Here is a 17,666-nt window from a genome sequence, read left to right as displayed (position 1 = left end):
TAGATTACTATTAACCTTTTAAAAATGATTTAATTTACAAAATTACATGCTGCACAATATTCTGGTCAGCTAAGCTTTGGGTCTGTTTTCCCCTAACCACACCCACCTGCCCTGCATCTGTAGAGACACTGCTGGAAAGCCTTAACAACTAGGTTCCCAACCAACTGGCTGTTGGGTGCTTGGAAAGTGCTGTGCAAGGAACTTTTAACTAGTGGGTTAGCTCATCTACCTGTCAATAATCTGACGTCATAATGAAGTTAGGTGGTTGATATGCTGGCTGCCACGCCCATCTGTCCAAATTGGTCTTCAGAGAGAGAAAGAGAGATCTAGCTTGCCAGGCCAAGAAGGTTCTCCAACCTGATCTGTTATCTGGCTGGCTTGAATTCTGGAATATGTCCCTGTTGATTCCAGTGAAACTAATTTGTTTATTCATAGTTTGTCATCATCTTCTTGCTTAACATAAAGTTTACCAGTATTAACTTCCAAGCCAGAGGTTGATTTGATAGTTTTATCAATGTGGAGGAAGAAATAAGGTGTGTCTTGTTAAAATGGCTATGCAGTTAATTCTTCCAATTAAATTAAATTCAGACAGTGAGCATGGGCTTTGACATAATTCAGGTGAAAATAGCATTTTGCGCAAAGAAATCATACTTGCCTTTTTATATTGTAGGGTGTTGAAAAGCCCTCCTCAAAAGAAGTGAAGGCCAGTCAAGGCAAAAATGAAGCAATTAAACTTGTGAGAAGACTTTCAGAGACGGTGCATTCAGCTGATGAAAACAGAAATGATTCCAAGGTAGAAAAAGAACACAAAAGAAGACCATCTACTTCTCAGGTGGAAGGAATGCAGCAAGATACTGAGCCCCGAGACCCCAAATCTCAGATTGATAGAGCAGAGACCAGCTCAGAAGAACCTCAAAAGCAGAAAAATATACTTAAAAATGAAAAGCATGTTAAAAAGGATGATTCAGAAATCCAAAGTTTTAGAAGTGCACCCAGGAAAGAGGCCAGATCATCAAAAGATAAAAATGAAAAAGATAAAAGTATTTCTGAAGATAAATTATTAATTAAGCATAAATGTAAAGGAGATGTGTTTCATAAAGCAGGTGATGAGGCTGAAAATTTGCCATCTGAGAAAGGGCTGAAAAGCGAGGAGAATCTTCAGAAGCATAGCCAGCTAACAAAATCTCTTTCAGATGACAAAGCTGAACGGAAGAATAAGCACAGAAGTGAAAGGAAAACATCAGCAAACAGCAAAGATCTGAAAAGTGTTTCTGAACATGCTTTTAAAAATGAAGAAAGTTCACGTAAAGAAAACAGAAAAGACAGGCCGGGTTCTATAGATAAATCCAGAGCAGACCACAAGTCTAAAAGACTGTCAGGTGATTTAAGGCCACAGAAAGAGTCTCAGGGTACATCAAAGCAACATAGTTTTGTGACATCAAGGAAAGGGGAAGGTTACTCAGAAGACAAACATGATGCAGAATCGACAAACTCTGATAACACCTTAAAACAAGGTGATAATATATACAAAGACAGGCGAAAATCAAAGAATGCTTTGGAAGAGAAGTTACTGTTAAAGTCCAGGTCCAAGAGTCACAGCAAGCAAGGCAAAATACCTGAACTTCAAGAAAGTTCCTCCAAGCAGGAATCAGAACAGAAATCCGGGCCTAATTCAGAAGAGAGTGATCCAGATAAGCAGTGTAAATCCAAAACTGAAAGTAAAGGTTTTGAAGAAAATTCTGTAGAATTGGACCCTGACAGTGGAGCACATTCAGTTAGTAGTTCTCAAAAAGACTTCAGTCATCGAGTTAAGTCACAGTCAGTAGAAAAATCATCATCCGCAAAAGAGAGAAATAAAAGTGATAAAGATTTGAGTAGTTCAAGACTGGAAAGGAAAATGTCAGTTGAAGGTCACAAGAGCAGAAATTTGAAGCATAATAGTAAGGACACGAGAAAGAGAGAAGATGACAACAAACCAGATAGCAAAGGTGTTAAACAAGTAGAGACTCATGCAAAGTTGCAAGAAAATCTGCTCACAGATAAAAGAACAACTAAAAAATCAGCTAATGAAAGCAGAAAGGGAAGTTTTTCATTCCAAGAAATAGGTATAGAAGAAAAATCGTCAGCAGAAACGTCAGTCTGGACTAGTGGGCACATGTTACATTCTGAAGAATGCCAAGAGCCAATGGAAATACAGTCAGAACAAAGGGACAGTAATGCACAGCATCAAATAACTCAGCCTAAAGAAGAAATCAGTAATAATTCACAACAAGAAACTAAATTTAAAAACAATGCCAAAGACCAAATGCATCATAATTCAATGCATGAGTTGAATAAAACTTTGCCTACAAAGGAAATCTCAAAATCTTCCCCTTCTGGTTTCAGTAACCCCAAACAAAAGTTTGAAAATACTCCTATGAAGGAAATGGATGTGCCAAGTGATGCCTTTAAAAGTGAAGAAAGCAGTTCTCCAACCAAGCAGTTATCAAATGAAGGTGTTGTCCATCAAAAATCTATGGAAGTGACTGTTGCAGAAGTCAAAAACCCTTTGAGTGATGTATCTATGGAGGAATCTTTTAATTTGGATAGGCCAGCTAATAAAGATACAATTTCAGACAATCAGGCACATACTGCTAAAACAGAACAGCGTGGTAGCATTGTATTGGATGGTAACATAAAAGAGAGTGATATGACTGACATGGAAATTTCTAATACAGGTGACAAAGGGCACTTAAGTTGTAAAGAAGTGACTGAAGAGAAAACGAGTGGTTTTATATGCATTCAAGAAGGTACGATGCAAAAGCGTACTGGAATTGGTTTAACTGGCAGTATTAAGAGTGATCAAATGACCAGCCCAACTGTAGTATTTACAGAGGTATGTGCAAACAAAGACAAAACAAATGAAAACCATACTGTCAATGCTGTAATAGAGTTGTCTTCAGGGTCAGTCCCCAAGAACACTCCAGAAGAAATGGGTGAAATGTCCATGATGGCTAGTAAACAAGGAGGTGATTTAAGAAGAGTCGCTGAATATAAAAATGAAAACAATGTAGTAGGCAGCAGTGTAGGAAGCAGCAGTTGTGCTAGCATCAGCAATAGCATGGAGACGGATGTGACTGTTATAGGGACAAGCACAGAGAGAACTGCTGGGAGTGCTGTAACAGCTACTAGCACTGGAGGAAGCCAAAGTGAAGAAGGTGCATCAATCCATTTGCAAAGAGAAGGTGATGCCACTATTACTTGCTCAGAAGAAAAAAGTGAGACTGCTTTGAGCTGTACAAGTATAGAAGCGGATGAAGGTTTCACTGTGGGATGTTGGACCCCAAATAAGGAAGGTGCTCATTCCATATCACAAAAGTGCTTTGATGAATGTCCTGTCACAGCAACTGAAGAAAGTGGTGTTGGCACTGAAGGACTTACTGTGTGTGAAAGTTCCTCAACCAGTACAAAGGAGGAAGAAAGTGGAGAGTGCATTGTGAATTATGCAGAAGAGCATTCTAAACCATTAATCAATGAAAGTAGGGTAGAACTGGAACAGACTGTGAATAGTGTTGAAGCAGAAGAGAAAGACGATGCTGTAACCAGTGCAGGTTCTGAAGAAAGGTGTGTGGCTTCAGTCTGTAGCGGTACAAGCAACCTTGACAGTGCTACTACCTGCCTCAGTGAAGTAGAAAGTGATGGTGCTGTAACCAGTGCGGGTACTGAAGCGAAGGATAGACCTGTGACAAGTGAAAACCCAGATGAATTTCAGAGTAATGCAGCTGGAAGTGAGCATGCTAAAGCTACTGAGGGTGCCGTGACATGTACGGCTGTCGAAAGAGGAAGTTCTGGCTCTGCCATCTGCTCAGTGACTGGTACTGACTCGCAAGATGAGCGTGCTGTGACTGGCGTGTGTGCTCAGACGGTGAACAATGTGGCAACTGGGCCGCATGCTGACAAGAGTGAAGACATTGTGAATGGTGAGAGTGCCGTCACCAGCACAGGCATAACAGCAGAAGATGGCCCTGAAGCTGCAGCTGCGTGTACTGGTTTGGAGGACAGCAATGAAGGTTTTGCAGCAGCTTCAGATACACAAGAAAAATACGAGTTTGCCACAGACAGTACAGCAGCTAGAGCTGAAACGAACATCATTGATGTCAGTCAAGGTTCCTATGACGATGAAGGTTGTGTGACTAGCACTGGTGCAAAAGAAGACGACGAAGAAGGTGAAAATTTTGTTACTAGTACAGGGAGAGGGAACGAAGAAGCGGAACAGACTTTGACCTGTACAGGAACAGAAGAAAGAATGCTGATTTGTGTTGGAGCCACAGAAAGTGGAAGTTCCTCCATCTGCCTTGCTGCAGGCCAGCTTAGAACTGACCTGGGTGAGCTGACCTCGGGTGTCGATAAAGGTGCTGTTGACAGCATGACAGGCTTAGAGAAAGACTTGAAAATGGATGATCTCCACAACAGTACAAAGGGAGTAGTTGAAAGTAGTACCACTAGTGTTGGTGTGGCCATTGAAAATGTTATGGCGTTTGGTGCAAAAGAAGCGACTCAATTTCCTGAGAATTATGAATGTGACGTGATTAGTGCAACCTCAAAGCAAGGTATAGATCAAGAGTCTTCTGTGGAAGAGAAGAATGAGGATGCCACATCTTTCATAGATATCAGGAAATCTGAAGGCCTGTTTGGGATGGGCCCAAAGAAAGTAGCTATTCTCTCAGCATCTGCCAATGAAGATGAGAGAAGTGAAGGTGAGGCCATCTCTACAAGTGTGGTCAAAGTGTGCCCTGCCTCTGCACAGTCTTCTGCTAAGCACATTGATCAAACACAACTTGTGGCAAAAACAGTTGAAAACCTTGAGGAAACCCCAAGCCTCATCAGCACAGAAGATGTCAACACCCCTACGCCTAGCACAGCTGTTGAATACATGAATCAGGATGGAACTGCTAGTAAACAAAATAACGTTTCTACAAGTATCTTGGAAGAATTTGAAGCCCCTATGCCAAGTGCAATGATAGAAGATAGCAAAAGTGCATTTCTTACTATACAAGCTGCAGAAAAGACCACTACTGTGGAAATGGACGCTATTCCCATGCCCAGTATGTCAACTGGAGGTGCTGATGAAAGTAATACAGTCCATAGCAAAGAGGAAAGGGACGAATGCACTGTGATTTCCACAAGCATAGTTGAAGAGTTAGAGGCTTCCGTTTCCCAGGAAAGAACTGAAGATGCAGATGAACATTTCCCCTTAAGATTGGAGCAAACTGCTGACACAGCTACGATGTCAACAAGCTCAGTAGAACAGTTTGAGACTTCTGTGTCTCCTGTTGAGACACAAGAGATTGATCAAGTCTGTAGAACCCAAGGAAGGTTTGAGACTTCCACTATCTCTACTACAGAAGGATGTGACAAAACCATCCATGGTGCATTTGTGCCAGTAGAAGTTAAAGAAAGAACTAAGGGTGCTGGAGTTTCCACAGATGGAGCAGAACATGTTCAGGAAGCTACAAGCCAAGAGATTGAATTAGTGGTTCAAAGCACTGAAAAAAACAACCAGAGTGCTGTAATTTTGGTTCAAAGGGGAGGAGAGTATGATGCTCTTGGACTTAGTGTTGCCACTGCTAAACCTGACAAACAGTTGGTTCTCTTGAGTGCAGACAAGCCAGAGGATAGTATAGCAGCCGGAATAGTGGAAGATTGTGACAGTGTTTCCGCTGTGGCTGTCTCAGAGAAAACCCCACTTGAATTTTCAAGCAAAGAAGTTGAAGATGAACATGTGCTTCAAAGAGAAAGCCAAAGATTCCATCAGGGGGAACCTGAGGGTGCTTTGGAAGAATTAACCACAGATGACACCACAAGCACAGAAATGCCTGAAAATATAGTGCAATCTGATAGCAAAGGAGAAAGTCTTGGCACAGAAATTTTGAACCCTTCTGTCAGTGATGGAACATCCACTGAAGACCGCGTGCATGAATACAGAACCCAAGAGAGTAGGCAACAAACTGAAGTTCCATCTGGTATGCCACTGGAACAGAAAAGTGGGGATGTGAATTTAGCAATAGACTATATTAGTCACAAGCCAGTATTAGAAACTGACCTTGGTGAAACAATGGATCTCCCCAACAGGAAATGCTCGACTTCATTACTTGTCGAATTGGGGGGAAATTCCAAGGACAAAGCACTTGGAGGAGGAACAGTTCAGGGTAGTCACTTGGCTGACATAAGTGCTAAAGTGGATGGCCATCACGAAGAGGAAGCGTTTTCTCAAGGGAATGCAGAATATCAGTCTGGTAAGTTCCTTATGTACTGTAATATTATGAGATTGGATTTAATGACTTGATTGGGGTGTGTAGGAAGTTAGACTTTGGAGCCAGTTAGCATACATGAGCAGACTGCCTGCATTTTATCAAATATACAAAGAAGTAAAATAGTAAACAAAGCTGAGATTTTCCTATTTAATATAATTTAGCTAAGAACAGGATTAGGGTCAACTTTAGAATTTTAAGGATAGCAGCTATTGGCTAGCATGAGAGCTTCATTTTTTTTTTGTTATTTAGAAAAAATTATATACCACTCTAAACAGTTTTATTTACAACATTTCTATGAAACCCCTGAAATCAAATTTCAAAAAAAGGTGGCAACGATCAATAAAATTCAGTGAATCATGGTGCTAAAACCACAGCAGAGAGAATATGCACCTGAGGTTAAAATTCTTGGGAAACAAAAGGTCTCTCTGCCTGCTGCCCAAAATATATTGGTTTAGGTATCCGGCAGGTAGGTTTTATGTGAAATGAATGAACATGACTAAGTCAGGTATAATAACTTCAATGGGTAATTTAAACTGAGTAAAACGTACTTGAATACCACCCACACTCTTTAGCTGCCACATCTGACTTCAGATAGTGGGGGCACTTTGAAACAGTAACTGATGAAGTATGAAGTAGTGCAAAGAATCAAAGCCTTAATAAAATTGAAAGTTGTCTGACAATCCTATACCTTTGAAATCTTGGTGTGTAAATATTACATTCTTTCGTCACTGGGGTTATGTTGGATTTGGCTATATCTGGAAGAGTTAGAAATTTGTGGAACACACAATAAAGTTCAAGTTTAACTTTCTAACTGGGACATCCTCTGATGCCATGTCATGGAAGGCTTAGTTATTTTAAACCCACTAGTTCCTAATGAAACACAAAGAATGGAACCTGTACCAGAAGCTTCCATCTTTAATAATCTTGTAGCATAGCCTGAATGGAGCCGCCATCCATCCTCCAACCCCCTCCAGGCACTCACACAGGGCCTTCACCGCCTTCACTGGTTCTGATTTGAAAGAGAGGTAGAGCTGGGTATCATCCGCATACTGATGAACACCCAGCCCAAACCCCCTGATGATCTCTCCCAATGGCTGCATGTAGATGTTAAAAAGCATGGGGGAGAGGACAGAGCCCTGAGGCACCTCACAAGTGAGAGCCCAGGGGTCCGAACACTCATCCCCCACCACCACTTTCTGAACACAGCCCAGGAGCAAGGAGCGGAACCACTGCATGACAGTGCCCCCAGCTCCCACCCCCTCTAGACGGTCCAGAAGGATGTTATGGTCGATGGTGTCAAAAGCCACTGAGAGATCCAGCAGAACTAGGAAACAGCTCACACCTTTGTCCCTAGCCCGCCGGAGGTCATCAACCAGTGCGGCCAAGGCAGTTTCAGTCCCATGATGAGGCCTGAATTCCGACTGGAAGGGATCCAAATGGTCCGCTTCTTCCAGGCGTGCCTGGAGTTGTTCAGCAACCACTCGCTCAATCACCTTGCCCAAGAATGGAAGATTTGAGACTGGGCGATAGTTGGCCATATTGGCCGCGTCTAAAGATGGTTTTTTAAGAAGCAGTTTAATAACCGCCTCTTTCAGCGGGTCTGGGAAGACTCCCTCACAGAGAGAAGCATTCACCAACCCGCGAAGCCCATCGCCCAGCTGTTCCCAGCTAGCTTTTATAAGCCAGGATGGGCAAGGATCAAGGATACAGGTGGTTGGTTTCACTTGTCCAAACAGCCTGTCCACATCCTCGGAGGTAACAGATTGGAATGGATCCCACGCAACTGGACTAGACAGGATTCAAGCACTCTCCCGCCCCAGCCCTGCTCCCACGGTGGAGTTTACCTCTTCCCAAATCTGAGCAACTTTATCTGCAAAAAAAACTTTGCAAAATCGTTGCAGGAGATCATGCAGCCCGTACTGGGCCCCGATGGAGCAGGTGGTTTCACTAAACTGCGAACCACCTGAAAAAGTCTCCTGCTGCTGCTTTCTGCATATGCAATAGAGGCGGTGAAGAAAGTCTTCTTCGCCGTCGCTACCGCCACTTGGTAGGCTTGACATTGAGCTCTAACCCGTGTCCGGTCAGCTTCAGAATGAGTTATCCGCCGCCGGCGCTCTAGCCGTCTCAGTGATTGTTTCCTTGCCCTCAGATCCATGGAAAACCACGGGGCTGTCCGGGCTCCATGCAATCAGAGAGGGCGCTTTGGAGCCAAACAGTCAATAGCCCTGGTTAACTCTACACCAGGGAATCGGCTGAAAGGCCATCAACATGGGATAAAGCATCCCCTACCACTCTCTGGAAACCATTTGTATCCATTAAAGTGGTGGGGGCGGACCATCCGAATTGGTCCCACCTCCCTGCAGAGGGGAAGGGCCGCGGAGAAGTCCAGTTGCACCAGGTAGTGATCTGACCATGGCACTTCTTTAGTTTCGCTTTTACTTAGTGTCAGATCACCAACATCCATAGAGGTAAACACCAGGTCCAAGGCATGTCTGCAGCTATGAGTTGGGCCAGACTTATTCAGGGACAGCCCCATGGAGGCCATGCTTTCCACAAAGTCCCGAGCGGCGCCTTGTAAGGTCGTGTCGGCATGGATATTAAAACCCTCTAGGACAACCAAACTAGGTGTCTCCAGGAGAACGTCCGCCATGGCCTGAAGCAGCTCGGGCAGGGAATCCTTGGTGCAGCGAGGAGGTCGGTACACCAGAAGGAATCCTGTACTGCCCCTATTGCCCAACTTCCAGAACATGCACTCAGAGAGCTTGGAGTGCAGCGACTGAGGAAGGAGCAGAAGGGCTGCTGCCTCTTGGATTTGGGTGACTGTCCAGGCTTGTGTGGGTGTTTGTTTCTGGCTGTGACCTTGTTTGTTTCTGGCTGTGACCTTTCACCTAGAAGTGTGAGTCAGGAGGGTCAGGTGATTAGCTGTGGGCGGAGCTAGTCAGAGCTTGGAGTGCAGCGACTGAGGAAGGAGCAGAAGGTGAGCTGAGCTTGGGAGACACTCTGTAGGTTTTGTGGCTTTGTCTTTTGGGGCTGTGTGTTAGTAAGTTTGTGTGCTTATTTGTTTTCTTACTTGTTTGTGTGCTTGTGCTGGTTTTCTAGGGCTGCTGCCTCTTGGATTTGGGTGACTGTCCAGGCTTGTGTGGGTGTTTGTTTCTGGCTGTGACCTTGTTTGTTTCTGGCTGTGACCTTTCACCTAGAAGTGTGAGTCAGGAGGGTCAGGTGATTAGCTGTGGGCGGAGCTAGTCAGAGCTTGGAGTGCAGCGACTGAGGAAGGAGCAGAAGGTGAGCTGAGCTTGGGAGACACTCTGTAGGTTTTGTGGCTTTGTCTTTTGGGGCTGTGTGTTAGTAAGTTTGTGTGCTTATTTGTTTTCTTACTTGTTTGTGTGCTTGTGCTGGTTTTCTAGGGCTGCTGCCTCTTGGATTTGGGTGACTGTCCAGGCTTGTGTGGGTGTTTGTTTCTGGCTGTGACCTTGTTTGTTTCTGGCTGTGACCTTTCACCTAGAAGTGTGAGTCAGGAGGGTCAGGTGATTAGCTGTGGGCGGAGCTAGTCAGAGCTTGGAGTGCAGCGGCGCGCGCCTAGTGGCGCGCGCAGTTTGACCCATCTTTTTGATCTAGGGCAGCAAGTCTCACACGTTTGTTAGGGGGGACCTAGGCCTCTTCCTCTTTCCCCCTTGACTTCAAGGTTTTCAAGATGGAGGTGGAGGGAACAACCGTTGTCACCTGCAATTCCTGTGCAATGTTTGTTTTCTTGCCAAAGGATGTGGGTAGCTACACGTGCAACAATTGCAAGTTGGTTGCCCTACTAGAAAACAAGGTTGCCCTTCTGGAAGAGAAGGTGCAGCAGCTTCAGGGGCGTGTATCTACGCTCCAGAGAATTAAAGAGCTGGAGCTTTTCTTGGATGCAGCAGAGCACACTGTCTGCACCAAGGAGGAGACAGGGGATCTCCCTGAGGAGGAGGTCAGTTCCCCAACACAGCAGCCAGATGTATGGAGGAACGTGACTCATAGAAGTAGAAGGCCCAGGGATCGCTCTGAGTGCTTAGAATTACACAACTGTTTTGAAGTGCTCATGGAAGACGAGGAACAGACTCCACCTGAGGATCTCTCCCTCATCACAGTTGATGAGGAATATGAAGACGAGCAGCAAAGTCAGTCCTCCGGGAATATGCAGGTAACCTTGGAAGGGACAGCACATGGAAGAATCCCAACCAAGCCTATGAAGAGGCGTGTAGTGGTGATAGGGGATTCCCTACTGAGGGGTACAGAAGCAGTGATCTGTGGGCCTGACAAGATGTCTCGAGAGGTGTGCTGTCTACCTGGGGCCAAGATCAAAGATGTAACAGAACGGCTGCAAGGAATCATAACACCCACCGACAAATACCCCTTCCTTTTGGTGCATGTGGGAACCAATGACACTGCAAGCCATAGCTTACAGAAGATCAAAAATGATTATGAGGCTCTGGGCAGGAAGTTGAAGCAATTAGATGCACAAATTGTCATCTCTTCTGTCCTCCCAGTTGAACGACATGGCCCAGGGAGAGAGGGAGAAATAGGGGAAGTGAACAACTGGCTTCGCAAATGGTGCAAACAGGAACGGTTTGGATTCCTAGATCACGGTCTGCAGTTTCTTGAAGATGGACTTCTGGCAAGTGATGGACTGCACCTCACAAAAGTTGGGAGGAATGTTTTTGCCACGAAACTCAAAAACCTCATCAGGAGGGCTTTAAACTGACTTATGTGGGGGAGGGAGACAGTGGTCCTGAAGGTAGGAGTCTATCAAATGCTGAAGATGATCATCCAAATGTCAAGGACCAAATGGAGCAAGCAGCATGCAGACCTAGTGGTGGGACGAAAATATCCTTAAATAAGAGACATGGGGGAATGATCAACGGTCTTCAATGTCTGTATACTAATGCACAGAGCATGGGAAATAAGATGAACTTGAGCTCTTGGTACAGCAAACTAAATATGACATAATAGGCATCACTGAAACCTGGTGGGATGAGTCTCATGACTGGAATGTAGTAATAGAGGGATACAATCTATTTAAGAGAAATAGACCAAACAGGAAAGGAGGAGGAGTAGCTTTATATGTTAGGGATATGTATACCTATGAAGAGATCCAGGATTTAAAACTTCAAAGCCAAATTGAGAGTATCTGGGTCAAAATTAAGGGAGAGAAAAACAACAGTGATCTCATTGTGGGAGTTTACTATAGATCCCCAAGCCAAACTGAGGACACAGATGATGCCTTCCTGGAACAGATGGCCAAGCATTCCAAAGGAAGTGAGATAGTAGTAATGGGGGATTTCAACTATCCTGATATTTGTTGGATGTCAAACTCAGCCAAGAGCATAAGGTCGAACAGATTCCTCACTGGCCTTGCAGACAACTTCATTGTCCAGAAAGTGGGAGAAGCAACAAGAGGATCAGCCATTTTAGATCTGGTCCTAACTAATAGTGATGACTTGGTTAGTGGGGTAGAAGTGGCAGGATCATTAGGTGGGAGTGACCATGCTCTTCTGGAGTTTATTATCCAGCGGAAAGGAGCAACCAAGCATACTAAGGTCCAAATTCTAGACTTTAAGAAAGCCGACTTCAGAAAACTTAGGGAAACGCTGGGTGAAATCCCATGGACAGTAATACTAAAAGGGAAGGGAGTTCATGATGGTTGGGAGTTTGTTAAAAGGGAGATATTAAAAGCACAACTTCAGGCAATACCAATGAGACGGAAACATGGAAGGTGCCTAAAGAAGCCAGGCTGGCTATCTAAAGAACTTTTGACTGAGTTAAGATTTAAAAGGGATATGTACAAAAAATGGAAAAGGGGGGAAATCTCCAGAGAGGAATTCAAACATATAGCCAGCACGTGTAGAGACAAAGTCAGAAAAGCTAAAGCACAGAATGAACTCAGGCTCGCCAGAGAGGTTAAAAGCAACAAAAAGGGCTTTTATGGGTATGTCCGTAGCAAAAGGAAGAACAAGGAAACAGTGGGGTCACTCAGAGGAGAAGATGGTGAAATGCAAACAGGGGACAGAGAAAGGGCAGAACTCCTCAATGCCTTCTTTGCCTCAGTCTTCTCCAAGAAAGAAAACAACGCCCGACCTGAAGAATATGGAGCAGATGATTCAGCAGGGGAAACACAGCCCAGAATAAGTAAGGAGGTAGTACAAGAATACTTGGCTAGTTTAGATGTATTCAAGTCTCCAGGGCCAGATGAACTACATCCAAGAGTATTAAAAGAACTGGCAGAGGTGATTTCAGAACCACTGGAAATAATCTTTGAAAATTCCTGGAGAACAGGCGAAGTTCCAGCAGACTGGAGGAGGGCAAATGTTGTCCCTATTTTCAAAAAGGGGAAAAGAGAGGACCCAAACAATTACCGCCCAGTCAGCCTGACATCAATACCAGGAAAGATTCTAGAGCAGATCATTAAGCAAACAGTCTGTGAGCACCTAGAAAGAAACTCTGTGATCACTAAAAGTCAGCATGGGTTTCTGAAAAATAAGTCATGTCAGACTAATCTGATCTCCTTTTTTGACAGAATTACAAGCCTGGTAGATGAAGGGAACGCTGTAGATGTAGCCTATCTTGATTTCAGCAAGGCCTTTGACAAGGTGCCCCATGATATTCTTGTAAAGAAGCTGGTAAAATGTGGGCTAGACAATGCTACCATTCAGTGGATTTGTAACTGGCTTACTGACAGTACCCAAAGGGTGCTCATCAATGGCTCCTCCTCATCCTGGAGAGTAGTGACTAGTGGGGTGCCACAGGGTTCTGTCTTGGGCCCAGTCTTGTTCAACATCTTTATCAATGACTTGGATGATGGGCTTGAGGGCATCCTGAGCAAGTTTGCAGATGACACCAAATTGGGAGGGGTGGCTAACACCCCAGAGGACAGGATCACACTTCAGAATGACCTTAACAGATTAGACAACTGGGCCAAAGCAAACAAGATGAATTTTAACAAGGAGAAATGTAAAGTACTACACTTGGGCAAAAAAAATGAAAGGCACAAATACAGGATGGGAGACACCTGGCTTGAGAGCAGTACATGTGAAAAGGATCTAGGAGTCTTGGTAGACCACAAACTTGACATGAGTCAGCAGTGTGATGCAGCAGCTAAAAAAGCCAATGCAATTCTGGGCTGCATCAATAGGAGTATAGCATCTAGATCAAGGGAAGTAATAGTACCACTGTATTCTGCTCAGGTCAGACCTCACCTGGAGTACTGTGTCCAGTTCTGGGCACCACAGTTCAAGAAGGATACTGATAAGCTGGAACGTGTCCAGAAGAGGGCAACCAAAATGGTCAAAGGCCTGGAAACGATGCCTTATGAGGAACGGCTTAGGGAGCTGGGTATGTTTAGCCTGGAGAAGAGAAGGTTAAGGGGTGATATGATAGCCATGTTCAAATATATAAAAGGATGTCATATAGAGGAGGGAGAAAGTTTGTTTTCTGCTGCTCCAGAGAAGCGGACACGGAGCAACGGATTCAAACTACAAGAAAGAAAATTCCACCTAAACATTAGGAAGAACTTCCTGACAGTAAGAGCTGTTCGGCAGTGGAATTTGCTGCCAAGGAGTGTGGTGGAGTCTCCTTCTTTGGAGGTCTTTAAGCAGAGGCTTGACAGCCATCTGTCAGGAATGCTTTGATGGTGTTTCCTGCTTGGCAGGGGGTTGGACTGGATGGCCCTTGTGGTCTCTTCCAACTCTATGATTCTATGATTCTATGAACTGGCTCTTCCCAATAAGACGCCTGGTGCAAACTAATGACTTCCTAAAAATCACTGCAAACCCCCCTCCCCACCCACAAGTCCTGGGTTGATGTGCGTAAGAGAAACCTGGTGGACACGCAGCAGCTAAAACAGGCCCATCTGCTTCATCCAAACAAGTCTCTGTTACACATGCCAGGTCAAGTCCTCCATCCACGATCAAGTCATGGATGGCAGTGGTCTTATGAATCATTGACCTGGCATTGCACAGCAGTACCTTCAGGTCGTGTGGGTATCCCTTGTTGATTCCAGTATCCATCCGGTCAAGACCAGACCCGGAGGCAGGGATAGTCCTCAGACAACGACTAAGCCTGCCTCCTCGGTAATGACATGGTCATAAAATGCCACAGAGAGGAGGGAATCTTGTAAATTTAATTGTAAATTCTTTACTGAAGAGAGCAAAAGGCACAACAGGGACACTGTATGCACATTTCATCCCCCAAGAGGAATGTAGTTTGAGGATGCCTGCTTCTTTCAAAGAGTCAAGGTTGATTCATATGCTAGGGCCTTGCAAGAACATGCTGAATACTGAGCTTGCTGTTAAAATAACATATTAATAGAGTGATGCTTGGGGTTCTAGACAAAGAACTCTATGAAGGAATGCAATTAATAGATGATATCACATATTGCAAGACAGCAATAACATTGCAAGCAGTATAATCAAATGAATATAAACATTTAAATTGCTTTTGTTAGACAGCAAAGAAATTCATCCAGTTGTGACTGAAGAGCTGGAACAAAGGACCAGGATGACAGCTATTGAGGTATTATGGTGTTTTAAAAGATTTTATTATTTATACCTTTGATTTACTTTCTGGACTTAACTAGGGCGAAAAGTTAATTTATCTGAATTATTCCGCCCGCCCCGCCCCCCCAATAAATTTATATTGAAACTTTTTCATCCTACAATACAATATAAAGCAGACTAACTAAAAATGAAAAAGCAAAGTAAATACAAAGCCATCTTTCAGAGGTAGAACCTAATCAAGTGTCACTCAGAAAGGGCTGGACCCTCCCAGCTCTCACCTGGGAGCTTCCCTTTCTTCTCCCACCCTGGGAGATCTTCCCTTTTCAGCCTTTCACACAGGGTCATTCACCAGCCAGCCATCTCCATCATGTACATACAGTCTCCTCAGTGATCCAGAGTAGAAACCACTCAAAAAAAAGAAACGAGAAGTTTTAAAAAGTTTTTCTCTCTAAATTCACTCCAAATTGTACACAGAATCCTTTCTCTCTCAGCTCTGTCTCTGCCAGCGCAGAATATTCTGTAATCTCTCCATCCATGGTTCCATTCCACTTCTCCAACATCATAATTCCACTGCAAGACTATTTCACTTCTCCAGGCGCCTGTGTAAAGGTCCCCTCCATTCCATCATCTGCTGCCTCCAGCTTTATCATTCCACCCTTTTGTTCTGGCAATCAGTATTTTTCTCCAAAGCTTCTGTGTCTTTAACCTCATATTTCTCTGGACCATTTTCATTCACCATCTTATCCATCTCAGTTCGGATCTATTTTAGTTGCTCACCCAGTAATTGCTGTATGATGCCGACAGTCAATGGGGTGTCCAGCAGTGTTTTTGCCATACTGAGTGTTCCTGTTCTTATTGACAACTCGCTCTTCACTTTAAGGTTTATAGTCTCTGCCTTAAAAGCTTGAGTCTCTTGTCTTCTTATCTGCAGACCTTATTCTTTTCCCACAGTTTCACTTTGCAGCAAGCACTTTCATCAAAGGGATGGAAGGTTGAAAATAAAATACAGCTTTCTAACTTTTAGGACACCCCTTAGCCGTTTATGTTGATACTGCATGTCAAATTTCAGACTCTCAAAGGAACTTATCTGGATTTTATTACCAGAAAATTCAGATTTTCCATACAGACATTTCCATGCCTGTGAAATAATGGTTATCCGCTTTAGTGTAAGTACTGGATAATTTAACAAACTGAGCATGCCCTAACTACTACTGTAGTTTTTGGAGTCCTGAAAGATTTTCCTTCCCTTGACTTCATAGGACCCACAATGTAGAAGCATGGAAGAAGAAAACCTCTCTGAAGATATTCAACCAGAATTGATTTCCAAAGGTAAATTCCTGTTTCTAACAGCAGTGATAAACTGTTGCAGGTTGTAATCTTTGGGATGAATCAAATAGAATTAAATATTACATTTCATAAAACATCTGATCCACATCAGGAGGAAAGTCATGCAGCCCTGATTGTTCTTGGGGAATGAGACTTGCATTTAGTGCAGCTTAATTTAAGTGCCGAATGCAAGCCCTGCTGCTCTCCAGTGGGTGCAGATCTATCAGATGTTATACAAGGTCAGGCAGTTGACAGGTAGGTGTCAGAAGCAGTCCCCAGAGGGCTGACCACATTTGCTGAACTAAAAGTAAATGTCTGAAAAACTATTCCACTGCACTAGCTGTTTCAGCATTGGAGAGAGAGATCTTAAATCCTCATTTCAGTTGAGACCCCTCCATCCTTTCAGCTTAAGTAAATTGTAAAGGTAAAGGGACCCCTGACCATTAGGTCCAGTCGTGACCGACTCTGGGGTTGCGCGCTCATCTCGCATTATTGGCCAAGGGAGCCGGCGTATAGCTTCCAGGTCATGTGGCCAGCATGACAAAGCCACTTCTGGCGAACCAGAGCAGCACACGGAAACGCCGTTTACCTTCCCGCTGTAGCGGTTCCTATTTTTCTACTTGCATTTTGACGTGCTTTCGAACTGCTAGGTTGGCAGGAGCTGGGACCAAGCAACGGGAGCTCACCCTGTCACAGGGATTCGAACTGCTGACCTTCTGATCAGCAAGCCCTAGGCTCAGTGGTTTAATCCACAGCGCCACCTGGGTCCCTGTCAAGTAAATTTAGTGTAACTCAAATTTAACCCTCGTCAGGTGTTTTGTCTGCAGTAGAACTACTGCACTATTCTCAATTTTACCCTGTGCAGTATTGAATTTAAAATCTGAGGGTTGTATACAGCAAAGTAGTTCCATCAGTACAAGGACTTCAGCTGTGCAATGGAATTTCCCCTCCCTCTCCCTGTGTACCCCCTAAATCTGTTCTGGGTGTTTTCCCCAATGTTGTCTGGGGCAAAGACACACGACTCGAGGCAGGTTGAACTCAATGGGAAGGCGACCAAGAGCAGAGCTCGAGGGCTTCCTTTTATTGAAAGCTCAGGATGACAGTTAATCATTATAACGACAGTGTAACTTCTAGCCAATTACAGCAGTGCAGTCCCATACAAGGTGATGTTTCCTGTAACGTCACACCCGGTCACTCCCTAAGACATCCTCCATAGCCCACGTGTTGTTTTGCCATGCCCTCTGTCCATGCTCCAAGCACATGTCACTCTGTAAACACCCCCTCCTAGTTCCCATTGTGTTGCCCTCCTTGGCTTGACCCATCTGGTTTGTCCTGATTCATCCAGTTCCATCCAGATCCTCCTTGATCCTTCTAGCTCTGTTGTGACCTGTTGCCCTGCTGACCTGAGCCTCTGACCTGTCCTTCTTCACGTGTTTCCCATTCTGACATTAGCCGGCTTGCCGTGCTAATGCCCACACTCTCGCAGATCGGTGTGGCTTGCCAGCACCAGATCTCAGTCATTCCC

The 17,666-nt window shown here is 44.4% G+C and overlaps 1 protein-coding gene across 4 annotated transcripts in view; it reads left to right on the top strand.

Moving 5' to 3' along the window:
* The window catches only part of BOD1L1 (biorientation of chromosomes in cell division 1 like 1), a 48,377-nt gene that overhangs the window by 14,079 nt on the left and 16,632 nt on the right, over positions 1-17,666 (top strand). For 3 of the 4 annotated variants that reach the window (XM_060279071.1, XM_035112021.2, XM_060279070.1), the window contains exons 10-12: positions 671-6,275; positions 14,764-14,831; positions 16,075-16,144. In XM_060279071.1, coding sequence (XP_060135054.1) covers positions 671-6,275; positions 14,764-14,831; positions 16,075-16,144 — 5,743 coding nt within the window. The remainder of the gene's footprint in view (positions 1-670; positions 6,276-14,763; positions 14,832-16,074; positions 16,145-17,666) is intronic. The other variant, XM_060279072.1, reaches the window with a different exon arrangement.

Source organism: Zootoca vivipara, chromosome 9 (genome assembly GCF_963506605.1).
Source record: "Zootoca vivipara chromosome 9, rZooViv1.1, whole genome shotgun sequence".
Taxonomy (NCBI): Eukaryota; Metazoa; Chordata; class Lepidosauria; order Squamata; family Lacertidae; genus Zootoca; species Zootoca vivipara.
The sequence above is the reverse complement of the archived record's forward strand: the minus strand, read 5'-3'. Positions and strand labels throughout refer to the sequence as shown.